The sequence below is a fragment of the Aquarana catesbeiana genome, linkage group LG11 (genome assembly GCF_042186555.1).
Source record: "Aquarana catesbeiana isolate 2022-GZ linkage group LG11, ASM4218655v1, whole genome shotgun sequence".
Classification (NCBI taxonomy): domain Eukaryota; kingdom Metazoa; phylum Chordata; class Amphibia; order Anura; family Ranidae; genus Aquarana; species Aquarana catesbeiana.
This window is the reverse complement of record NC_133334.1, coordinates 212,124,849-212,138,368: the sequence shown is the minus strand read 5'-3', so window position 1 is coordinate 212,138,368 and position 13,520 is coordinate 212,124,849. Positions and strand designations below refer to the sequence as shown.

Sequence of the window (13,520 nt, the reverse complement as noted above, 5' to 3'; positions counted from 1 at the left end):
GAATGCAATTTATACATGGTTATAGAGTGTAGGCAGCCTGGCTGGGGTCTCTGCATTTCCTGATTTTCTATTAATAATTCCGAAGACAAGCCTCAAACAATGAGAGAGGAAAAGGGTGTGACGTGACAGATTCACATGTATGTTAAAAGGCAAACTAGCAATTTAAAGAAAGACATTTTTCAAACAGGCAAAAACCACCATCCTGTATGTAAATGTGGTTACCCTGTTATATCTCTTCTTGAGGGCACTGCAAAGGAGAGTGACAGGCTAACTTTCCATACCAGTCTTCTGCATTTCTTAATATCATACATTCACTGATAATCAATTAAATGTATAAACCAGCAACACGAATCAGGTTTTCACTAAAACGTAGTCACTTATAAATTCCCAAATATATATTTATTTAAATGTGTGTAAAGTGTGCAGAAAGTAAGCTTTTATACACATGTTTTATCTACAGAGAATAATTAACAGGTAACAAAGTTGAACTCTGCTTTTTACATACATAAAGAGCCAGATTTATAAAACCCGGAGGAAAGGAAAGTGTCTGTGTTGCCATAGCAACCAATCATGTTCTGCTTCTCTTTGCTGTGGAAAACAGATGCTTTTCTTTCTTCCTTTTTTTTTTTTTTTTTTTTTTTTTTTTTTTTTTTTTTACAAAGGAGACTTTTACATTTTGATATTTCATAGGAGCTGAACAAATACAGGCTCAAAGCCTGGGTCATGTCCCTTTGGTGTAGATTTGTAGATTAGGGTTTCCTGCTAACTACCATAATGCACCCCCCTATTACAGCACATATTTATTGTGTACCTTGGGTACACAAGTTTATTTCAAGATTCCCTTAAAGTGTGATAATATATTTGTTCTGGACTTGAGTGTCCATCCCTGGTAATTTTTTGAGTGGGTCTCCCAGTATCGAGTACAAAAAAAAGCTGCAGTAAGAACAAAAAAGTACTCAAGGCAGTACCAAACCTAAAAACAAAAAGGTATTATATATATTGCAGCTGAGCAATCCTTAAATGTAGTGGCTGCATTTGTTTTCTTTTCTATGCCTTTTTTTTTTTTTTCATTTATTTTGATCCGATGATCTGATCTAGCCAGTAACACATTTCCAGTCTAATGCCGCGTACACACGATCACACATTCCGACAACAAAATCCATGTTTTTTTTCCCGACGGATGTTGGCTCAAACTTGTCTTGCATACACACGGTCACACAAATCTTGTCGGAAATTCCGAACGTCAAGAACGCGGTGGCATACAACACGTACGACGAGCCGAGAGAAATGAAGTTCAATAGCCAGTGCGGCTCTTCTGCTTGATTCCGTGCATGCGTGGAATTTTGTGCGTCAGAATTGTGTACACACAATCGGAATTTCCGACAACGGATTTTGTTGTCGGAAAATTTGAGATCCAGATCTCAAATTTTGTTTGTCGGAAATTCCGGCGGAAAATGTCTGATGGAGCCTACACGCGGTCGGAATTTCCGACAACAAGCTCCCATTGAACATTTATTGTCAGAAATTCCGACCGTGTGTACGTGGCATTAGGGTGTCTCTACTCTATGGAAGAGCAATGGAGCCACCCAGCAGCATTGTTAAGATAAATCTCTCTATAATTGGTTCTCAAAAAGTAGATACAGGTAGCTAGGTTGTGACATTTCTTATTACATGAAAGAAAGGAATCTTTTGAAAAGGGGGCAGGAGAAGATGGGGGAGGAAAGGTATAGGAGTGAGAATGGAAGATGTGACAGAGATCAATATCCATGTCAAGAGTGTTAAGCTGGCTACACATTGTGCAATTTTCTTGTTCAATTTCCTTTAATATTACTTTCAACTATGCATTGCAAGGGCCTGCCTGATTGCATACCATTTGAAATTGTTTAGATGTGACCTCATAATATATGGTTTTGGTAAATCTAAAAGAAAATTGTACAAGAAAATTGTATATTGTGTAGCCAGCTTAAGGTAGTGTTGTTAAGATGTCAAGAAATTATGAAAAAACCTGAGAAGATATGAACATGGCCCAGCTCGACCTGTTGGACCATCAACATTTCCATCCTATTACAACAGTATTGTTAAATTGTAGGGAGGGTAGTGCTAAATGTACTAGCAGATTTAGATGGACAAATCTAAAGCCAAACTCCAGCTAACATTTTTTAAAAATTTACAGCAACACTTTTGTTTTTCCTTTTGGGATAAAATTCTACATAAATAAATAAATGCTGACCTGTCAGTGTTAAATGGTTTATTACAACCCTCTAAGTGCCACTTTTGCTGGAAAAGTTGGTCTGCTAAAGGAAGTTGAACAATAGACTTACTGGCTAGATCACAGGGTAAAAATAAAAGAATAAAAAGCCTAAAAATGTAATCAATGCAGCCACCACAACTGAATTGGTAAGCTGCAATATATAACTTTTGGGTTTGGTACTGCTTTAATCCTCCCCTGCCCCTAGCACTTAAAGCAGAGCTCCACCCAAAAGGGGAGGTTCCGCTTTAATAAGGACGCGTTAAGGACACGCTTCGCTTAAACAATTGCCACTTCCATTCTCCTCCCTCCCCCCTGCAGTCTTCTGGGACACTGACAGGTCCCAGAAGACTGCATCCACCATTCACGATGTGCAGCGTGCGCAATGGGCATCCGGCTGTGCAGCCGCAAGCTGCCACAGCCGGGTGGCCATAGTGAAGATGCCAGTCCCGGGAACCGAAGACAGCGGGTGAGACCGACTGGGGTGAGCACACCGCTGGATCGTGGGACAGGTGAGTGGCTGTTTTTAAAAAGTCAGCCGCTACAGTTTTTGTAGCGGCTGACTTTTATTTTTTTCCACAGATGACTGGAACTCTGCTTTAAGTTGGAACTAAACCGTCCTATCCTTTTCAGCCATGGAAGCTGCCATCTTAACTTTAGTTTAAACTGCAAATGCCATGGTGTTGCACATGTGATCAGTTATGAGGCCAGCTATTTGATAATTTGACAGCCTGGTTCAGAGCACACATAAATGTGACAGGTAGAATTCCCAGCATGCCAGGAATGTAACTGTTCTTTAACAACATTAAATCAATAGGTTTATTTCCGCTTTAAACTAACCCCTAAAAAGACCTTGAGGTGCAGAGACATCGGTTTTTCTCCAGGGCACAAAAAAACAATGGGTGCATGCAGTTTTCTGCACAGGAAAAAAAACTGACATGACATTAATATTGGTGTGAATAGGGCACATATAAAAACTGATGTCAACGTGCATAAAAACTGACTAAAACATGCATGAAAACTGACATAAACTGATATCTCTGCAAGTGAAATCTGCGCTGTTTTGCCATCAGTTTTCATGCAGGTATGGTGTGAACGAGCCCTGAAGCAGAACTAAACACATTACTGTTTCCCAAAGCAGTTACATTCAAAGCATGCCATGAATGATAACTCACAGTTGCTTGTGTTCTCAATCAAACTGTCATGCCACCAAATGGCTGGTGTTATAACTGATCGCATGCACCAAGGCAACTGCCAATTAAACTGCTAAGATGGCAGCTTCTTTGGCTGTAAAGGATAAAAGGGTTTAGTTCTGCTTTATCATTTATCTCCCCAACACTTAAAGCTGAACTCCGGTCAGAAATCTAAATGTACTTTTTGTAAATGTCGTGTCTTACCTTGCATCAGTATAGAGTGCTTTTTTTAAACAGTGCTACAGCCACTGAATAATCAGTTTTTTATTCTCTGCTTTCCATGGCTCACTCTGATTAACTTGCTGTTTGTAAGACTGGTATCCCATGCTCTCTACTTTTCCAGGTCCACAGGTGTTGTAACTGTCCTTGTATAGTTCTTTTACATGAGTAGTGGTGTAATTATGTCAGTACTCGCTGAACTGGACAGACCTGGATTGCTCAGACTCCTGGACTATCCCACCCATCCTTGCCTGCATCGGGTAACTGACAGGTCAAGGAACTCCAGTATGACCTGACCTGCCAGGTGTGATTGGCAGGTTATACAACCAAATAGGCAGTTGATGTGACATTGGGTGCCTAACTAATCTCATCTCAAAGTGGCTGGTCCTACTTGCACTGTGAAATACAACTGATCACAACTATTTAGAAGGTAGATTTAGGCTAAAAGATGTAAGATAAAAACAGCTGAATTTTGTTGTGGCTGGGGAAGTGAAGTTTAGGATAAAGTTTTGGAGCATCTCAGAGTTCAGATTTAATACCTAAAACACTTAAACCTTATACTAAGCTATCCCTAAACTCAGCCCTTACCTACCCAGATAGCAACGATAACTTGCCACAAATTTGTGGCAGTGTTGAATTGTAAGTCTGTTAACTTGCTGCACATTTTCAAGTTGTACATTTGCAGAGCACTTGAAGCATAAGTTCTAGTTGACACTTTTTCAATTTGTAGCAAATTTGCATGGCAAGTCTTTAGCAAGAGCAAAGTTGCAGTGGTGAGTCTACAGCAAGAGCTCTGCAAGTCTACAGCATGAAAATTCAGCCACAGTGACCCCTGTGGTGGGATGACTATTGCACAAATGAACCAGTACTTGCAGCAGACTTGCAGAATCTTTGCAAAGAAAGGTGATCTGGAGTCATGCAATGCAGACTTGCTGCAATTGTGCATTAAACTTGTGAAGCCTGGCAAGTCTAGCAATAGCTTAGCAAGTCATTTTCAAACTTGTTGCTATCTGGGTAACTATCCCTTTATTCTGCCATATACACACCCTTCTGTGCTGGAAGCCTCTGCATACAAAAACTGCTATGGTACGTTCAATAACCCTGACCTTAGTGCTTCACAGTGGCAAACAATTGGACCCTTGACCCTGTAAGAGGTACTTTTATTATTACATATTGAAGTCCACTGGTAAAGAATTGTTGTTTAACCTTAAGTTGATGCTTGCAGAGTGATCAGCCAAAGATGCGCTGCTCACTGGATCATAAAAGATTGACAATTGATAGAGGGTAGTAAAATCAAGTATGATCTGAAGCTTTCCAAGCTCCACTAAACTTGCACGAGGAGAGTGGTACAGGCAGAAGCTGATGTCAGCCTGCTACCATAGATGTGAGATTGTTGCTCCAGTCTTATGGTTAACTGTCCTCTTATATGCATTGCCTGCTTAAGAGAGCTACGTGCCAGGTAAAGTGAACAATTACAACACCTATACTGAAAAGGCATGTAGTGCTCACTGACTGACCACCCAACAGGCAAAAATGTAAATCACAGGGATGACATGACCATGACCCAGTTCTGGCACCTGGATTTTTACAGCCCTAGTTACTATAGACCGTATAATGCTAACTTTTTAGGTACCTGCAGAATCTTGGCACAAAGTAAAACTTATAGAGCATTACTTAAGATATTTTATTCCTTGTGAAATGCAGCATAAGTTTGATAGATCTCTGAAAAATCACACATATACTAAACCTGCAAGTCCAATGGCACATACTGTATCTGCCTAGGCTGTATGGTAGGTTCACATTATCTGCAGAGAAAATTGTTACGTGTTTCTCTGCGGGTAGTGATCGCAGCTGCCAGCAAAGGGGGGCAGTGCCTTGTGCTTTTTCAACGCAAGGTACCATTTCCCTTTTTTATCTAAACTCCATTCATTTCTGTGCATGGCAGCTCACAGGGTTGAACAGACACACAGAGTGGTGTGGAAAATGCAGACATGTTGCAATTTTTCTGCGTCACCGTTTATAGCTGTAACTGCGAACAGGGCACACAAAAAAACATTGTTTTCTGTATGCCCTTGTGGAGAGCTACGCTTTGAAAAACGCAGCTCTCTACACAAGTGTGAACTAACCCCAAATAGCCAGCTGTGGGTTTATCCGGTCAATACCACATTTCCTTCATTGTTCTTAAAAGTAGAGGAGCAGAGATAATGCAGTCAGTCATTTCCATGTATTTAAAGAAGCTTTCCTGTCAATGACATTCTTTTCTATTTGTTTGGCAATGCACAAAGACAAGAACATGTCTCACTAACAAAAACAGAGAGTGAGACATCTGCCAATTCTTTTCCCCATCACTGTGGTGCTGGGATTTACGTTTATCACAACTATACATAAATGTCTTCTCCATTCAGCCAACAGGGGATGCATGGTCACCTATAATATAGTCAGGAGCACGTATTACCGCCCCATAGGAAACCCATACATGGTCTAATTTAAGGCATTGTTTGCAAAGATTATTCCATGTATGATTGATCACCCTATATTATTAGGCATCTCTCCTGCTGGCCAGACACATCCATTTACACCAAACCAGACCATTGTCAGTGTCACTGATGGCATGTCATGGCTATTATTGAAAATAACACAGGTACATTTTGTTGCACAGTGGGAGATGAGGATTGTTGTGATAAAAGACATATTCAAATGCATAGCTGTCAAAACAGCAGCAACATGTGGAAAAATGATGAGCAATTAAAAACACACACCTCAGATACATCAGAACTATAATCTGAGACTATAAAATGTATGTGGAGGGATTATGTAACTATTTTATCCATAAATATACAGAGATCAGTGAATGGGAGCAGACACTGAACTATCGGTCACCTGTATGCATACAAGGACTTTGTACATTGGCTTGCCTGTATACATACAGAGATCACTTACTGTAAGAAGAGATTGTACTGTCTTTCCCATGTATACCTACAGAGATCTTTGACAAGGTAGAATGTGTACTATCTATTATCTGTATATATACAGCGACCAAGAGCAGAAATTGTACTAACTCACAGCCGTGTACTTATACTGTATTTGTTCATCAGCTTATTTACAGAAAATAATACATGGCTTCGGATTTTTGTGTGTACAGTATATACATGAAAAAGAGTGTATGGGTAAAAAGACTAAGCTGTTATTCCCAAATTCCCCCCCACCCTATCAGCGGCCTCATGAATCCCGTTTTGAAGGCCAAGAGTCTTTGTCATTCACAGCCATATACATTCAACAAAATGGTATGCCAAACCCCTTTCAGTCATCAGGTGAACAAACAACATGCAGCTGGTCTGGACTCCCGACACTGCCTGTACTGGAGCTCCCGTCGCCTAAGTCTCGTGGTCCACAGGGTAAAAGACTAAGCTCTGATGAGGCCACGGGGCTAGCATGGTGCCTTATGGAAGCCCCATCTTCTTCTAGAGCCAGAAAAACTTCAGAAAGGCATGTGTTTTCCCTCACAAGCTCATCCTGCCGCCTCTCTAGTTCAGACAGTTTTTTAAGATACCCACCCAAGTCTTCCCTTAAGACTTTAGCTGCATGGTAGCCAAATAATTGCCACTCACTAGCTAGTTTCTTGCTTTTTAATCTGTCATCATCCAAGAAGCAGCAGAGGTCTTTCAGCTCTCTATTCTCTTCCTGAAGACGATGGTTAACTTGTTTTAACTCACGAATCTCTGTCAAGTGGCCTTGCAGCTGGCGGTTGACCTCTTTTATAAGACGACCCCTTTGAATAAGAGCTGCCATTTTCTCCGCTTCCTCTTCTCTTAATTTTCTGACAAGTTCTTCTTTGCTGTGAGACAGCATTTCTTCATCAGTCATCTTGGAGAGGTCTCGACCCAGTAGACCACATTCCTCATTCATTGTGTATATCCTCTGTGCTAGCTGCCGTCAACAAAATCTGCAGTTTCGGTTTCAGCCTCTTCAAAGCTTTACAAAATATTTTCGACAAAATGAGGCCAGGAAAATATAAAAGTCATAAAAAAGATCCTGGCCTAATAAAGCAAAGCCCACAAGTTCTTTTTATTGACTGACAAGTGGATGAGATAAAATATGAGATTATACTCCTTCACAGACCAAGAATTGGCCTGACTTGCTTTGATCTTGCTAGGTGTCTATTAACTGGTCTTTTTGTTCATGTTCCTCATTTTTACAGCACTCTATCCAAAAGGTTGAAAATACCTGGATAAAAGAATAAAATGTATTAATCAAGTACATGTGTGGGTTTACAAATTCAATTTAATGAAGCTAATTGAACTAGTGCACTCAAATCTGCATAGCCATGCTTATCGGATGTATAGTAGCATCTTTTTGCCTGGTGAAGACAAGTTAGCTATTGAAGGACCAATCCATCAACCACTGTGGTAAACATCTGATTGTCACTTGTGATTATTTTTTTAGTTTTAAGTCCACTCAAGAGATGTAAGAACTCTATTGGGGTTGATCACCCAATTTCTTTATCAAAGACTGCAGTACCCTGGCCCCACCTGTCCATATCCAGCTATGGCAAAATCTAAAAAAACATAAACACACTCCAGAACACAATGGCCTGGTGAAGCATGTAAAGCTACTTTATTTTAACAGTAGCTTAAAAACACTCCTAATTTAATACTAAAAAAGGCTTATCTGTCACAAAATTCCAAAATTCCAATCAATACAATGGCAGAGTTTCTACAATATACAAGCATCCTGGATTGGCGCATTTGTGGGAATTGTCCCCTGCATCAGAATCTGTAAAGGGGCAACGCCCCATAAATCTGGGACACTCACCGTAGTGACACCATCACTTAAGGTGTCACTAAACCCACATCATAAAAAAACTATCCATAAACGGTGTATTACATGTAGTTCATACTCACTCAGTCACTCAGTCTATGAGTTTTGTTTTCTGTATTCTGCAAAAAAAATGGTTGATCCTGCTGTTATCTATCTCCCCCTTCACTGGTATTATCCACAATAAACTTTACTGAAGACTATTCAGACAGCACACCACATCTTGTGGATGATATCAGTGATGTGTGATCCTCCTCTATAGACTTGCATTATCTGCTACGTGAGTGTGAGTGGGCTCCGTGCCAGTCTGTACCTGCCCTTCACCGGTGTCTTAAAATACCAGAATAATCGAATGCAGAGGTAATAAAGAGTAGATTTATTTATATAGTCTTACAGATACAAACAGCCCTTTGTGGGCAATCATAATGCCGATGTGGCCCACAATGAGATTTAATTTGACACTCCTGCCTTAACCACTTAAGGAACGCCCCACATACATGTACTGCCCTTAAGCACATAATCACATACATGTACATCATCTCCTTCGTCAGCTCTAGGGCACCGCCAGAGCCACGCTCCTGCTGTCATTGGACATAGCGGGAGACAATCAGCAGGTCCGGCGGCCGCGATGGCTGCCGGCCACCCGCGATGGCCGCCGGCCACCCGTGATCGTTAAGAGGAGAGACAGAACAGCGGTCTGTGTATGTAAACAAGGCAGATCCCTGTTCTGTCAGAGAGCAAGAGAGAGATCTTGTGTTCCTGCTAATCAGGAACACAGATGTCTCTCTTCCTCCAGTTAAACCATCCCCCACACAGTTAGAAATCACTCCCTAGGAGCATGCTTAACCCTTTGATTTCCCCTGATGTTAACCCCTTCCCTGCCAGTGTAATTTTACAGTGACAGTGCATTTTTTTTAGCACTGATCACTGTATTGGTGTCACTGGTCCCCAAAAAGTGTCATTTAGTATCAGATTTGTCCTCCGAAATGTTGCAGTCCCGCTGATAGCCGCTATTACTAATAAAAACAATAAAAATATTAAAAGTCCATAAAAATATCTCATAGCTTGTAGACACTATAACTTTTGCGCAAACCAATCAATATACGCTTATTGGGATTTTTTTTTTTTTTACCAAAAACATGTAGCAGAATACATATTGGCTTGATGAAGAAATTAGATTTTTTACATTTTTTTAATTGGATGTGTTTAATAGCAGAAAGTAAAAAATATTGTTTTTTTTTCAAAATTGTCAGTATTTTTTTCCCAAAACATCCTGCCCATTGAAATGAATAGGCAGTGCTGCCGATTCGCCTGCAAAGCAACACGGGTGCTATTAAACCTTTGTTCGGCCGCTAACGGGGGTAAAAAGCGAATAGCGTCGCTATAACAGCAGTAAAGCGCCGCTAAAACTAGCAGCACTTTACCGCTAACGCCCCTCGCACCGCCCCAGTGTGAAAGGGGTCTAAACCTTCATTCACGTGGCCAAAGAGGCTGTACACAGTGAATAGAAGCATATATTTATGTCTCTGGGATTACTGGTGTTTGCTTACAGCAGCCTGTACAAATCAATGAAAGGCTGCAGCTTTATGCTGGTAACCGAACATCCAAGCATTTACATGTGTACAGAGATGAATGGACAAACTGTTTGAGTCCAGGAGAGCACATCAATCCCTGTATGTAGAAACTAATGCCGCATACACACGAGCGGACCTGCAGCGGACTTTTTCGGTCGAAAATCTGACGGACTTTAGATTTGGAACATGTTTCAAATCTTTCCGACGGACTCGAGTCTGGTCGAAAAGTCCACTCGTCTGTATGCTAGTCCGACGGACGAAAACCGACGCTAGGGCAGCTATTGGCTACTAGCTATCAACTTCCTTATTTTAGTCTGGTGTACGTCATCACATACAAATCCGTGATCGTGACTTTGGTGTGATCATGTGTAGGCAAGTCCGTTCATTCGGAAAGTCCGTCGGCTAGACCGTCAGACCAGTCCGGTCGAAAAGTCCGCTCGTGTGTACGCGGCATAAGATGTGCATTTACCAGTGTAGAGCCGCAGCCTGTCATTGATTTGTACTCTACCTGAAGCTGTATGCAAACACCTGTACAAGAAATATACACTTCTGTTAATGGTTAATGCCTCTTACAGCAATGTGAATGAAGCCTAAATATGGGTGTAACATCAAACATGGTTGAAAAGGTGTACTATGCCTTTAATATAACTTGAGGAGCACTGATGGTAAAACTCAAAGGGTAAGTGCACTACGAATAAACTCCACCCAGTATTAAGTCGTGAACCACTTTGAAATCATTAAAACATTTTTTTACCTCAGCCAGTTCATTGTCATACAAAGCCTGAAGTCTTGACAACCTCAATGGCCACCGCATGTCTATAGACAACCTGAGGCAGACCCTGGCCAGTTTTTGCAGATATACCTGGGCACTGTATTAGGACAAGCAGGGTAAAGGACTGTCAGCTTTGCACAGACCATGGACTACAATGGAACCATTTTATATGTAACCCACCACTTATGTAATGTTTGCAGGGCAGACCATGGCTTCCTAAGGCCCCTTTCACACTGATGTTCTGATTGGGTCTGCCTGTTCATTTTTCAGGCGGATGCGGACCCAATGGGAACCTCCATTGTTCTGTATGAGCAGCTACAACTATAGCTTTGATAGCAAAACATTCAAAAGAACATATTCCAACACTAGGTATTTTTTTTAAAGTTACTTCTGTGTTGAAATACTTTGTTTATAGTTTTTGTTATGTTAGACAGGCATGCAAATATCAGGCCCAGACTTGCAAAAAGGTCACGGCCTTCACAGAAACATTTTTATGAGGTGACTGGCTGACTCTCACTTTCTTATCATTTTGTAGGCTGCGATTACACTTAAACTGAGTGCCTCTGGTCATTTTACAGGTCCCCTTTTGTTTACAATTTACAGGCATTTTTAAGTGTTTTTGCAGGCGACTCAGGCTTCAGTGTTTTTTTATCTTTAGCCAATGTAAAGCTAGTTACTAGGGAAAAAAACCTGAGATACGTGCATTTTTGCACATTTTTCCAAGAGCTCACATTGAGGCTAAAAATGCATGAAACTTCAGGATTAAAGTAATAGTTCATCTTTAATAAAAAACGATGCACCTTGTTGCTAATATGTTGCTAAGACACTCCAAGCCCTTACTGCCCAGCACCACCATCACAGGAGAGAGCTCTTTCTCTGATCCAAAACCCCTCACATGCGTTTTCTCCCCGGTGACGCAGTAGCTCTGCGCTCAGCATTTTAGAGCTCACTCTTGTGATGGTGGAGGTGGGCAGTAACAGCTGGGAGTCTCTTAGCAATATCCTAGCAACAAGGCACAACAGGATGATGTGATCTCTAGGAGTTTTTCAGTCAGGCTTCGGGAAGTATGGAATTAGCTTACATCTATAGTATTGGGCATTATTGAGCTGCACAGTTTGTTTTTATCTACAGGCACCCCTTATCTGCATAGGCAGTTTTTTTTAGTAAAGGTGAACTATGCCTTTAAAAGAAGCTTGTTTACTTTTTTGAGCTACAAGCTTCAAGCAACACTACACTCAGCCCCGGTTCACACAGGGGCGGCACGACTTGCAGGTCGCCTCATCGAGGCGACCTGCACACGACTGCCACGGCGACTTGCAAAACGACTTCTGTATAGAAGTCTATGCAAGTCGCCCCAAGTCGCCCCCAAAGTAGTACAGGATCCTTTTTCTAAGTCGGAGCGACTTGCGTCACTCCTATTAGAACGGTTCCATTGTACAGAACGGGAGGCGACTTGTCAGGCGGCTAGGTCGCCTGACAAGTCGCCCCTGTGTGAACCGGCACTCAGGCACAACCAAAAGCCATCAAATTTTGGATGTTTAGTGTTTGGAGCTTCAAGTTACATAACGCTCAGGTGTGAATGGGGTCTTACTATACCACAAAGATTTAATCAAATAACGAGGGGGGAATTTACTAAAACTGGAGCATGCAGAATCTGGTGCAGCTGTGCATGGTAGTCAACCAGCTTCTACATTCAGCTTGTTCAGTTAAGCTTTGACAATAAAACCTGGAAGCTGATTGGTTTCTCTGCAGCGCTGCACCGGATTTTTCCACTCTCCAGTTTTAGTAAATCAACCCCTGTGTGTTTCCTGACACCCAGAGTTGTCAATATTTAAAATCACGGTGTTATAGAGAGGGGGGTATTTCCTAAACCACAACTGACTTCCTGTCATGAATCACAACAGAAACAACTATGTATGTTGTTTTTATGCTTTTTGCTAGCTTTGGTAGAGAAATAGGGCTCCATCCACCCCTTAGAATTTTAAAACTACAAGTTATTTATTCAATGTTTTTACACACATTTCAAAGAGTCTTTGTACATATTAATGCATTTGGTGTTATAGTGCTCATGTAGCAAAAACATACCAAACGCATATAAAAATGTGCAAAAATGCATGAAAACGTGCATAAAAGTAGATGTGTGAAAGTGCCTAGCCTGCATTGCACAATAATAGGAAAGTCAAAAATATCATATTTCGGCACAGTTGTGAATTATTTTTCATAGACAGTTTCAAATGGCATCATAAGCTCTTTCACATAGAGCATATACATCTATATTTAACCACTTCAATACAGGGCACTTATACACCTTCCTGCCCAGACCAATTTTCAGCTTTCAGAGCTGTCGCACTTTGAATGACAATTGCGCGGTCATACAACACTGTACCCAAACTAAATTTTTATCATTTTGTTCCCTCAAATAGAGCTTTCTTTTGGTGGTATTTGATCACCTCTGACTTTTTTTTTTTTTTGATAAACAATTTAAAAAGTTTCTGTTAAAAAAGTTTGTAAATAAATGAGTTTTCTCTTTCATTGATGGGCACTGATAAGGCGGCACTGACAGGCACTGATAAGGCGGCACCGATGAGGTGGCACCAATGAGCTGGCACTGACAACAGGCACTGACGATGGGCACTGATATGCAGCACTGATGGGTGGCACTGATATGTAGGACTGATGGGCATTGATAGGCAGCACTG

General features: G+C 41.1%; 1 protein-coding gene across 2 annotated transcripts in view; it reads right to left on the bottom strand.

Moving 5' to 3' along the window:
- Window positions 1–377: 377 nt before the first annotated feature.
- Window positions 378–13,520, bottom strand: part of CCDC85B (coiled-coil domain containing 85B) — a 36,355-nt gene continuing 23,212 nt past the window's right edge. For both annotated transcript variants that reach the window (XM_073605266.1, XM_073605267.1), the window contains exon 2: window positions 378–7,884. In XM_073605266.1, coding sequence (XP_073461367.1) covers window positions 6,961–7,566 — 606 coding nt within the window. In that variant the 5' untranslated portion in view covers window positions 7,567–7,884 and the 3' untranslated portion in view covers window positions 378–6,960. The remainder of the gene's footprint in view (window positions 7,885–13,520) is intronic.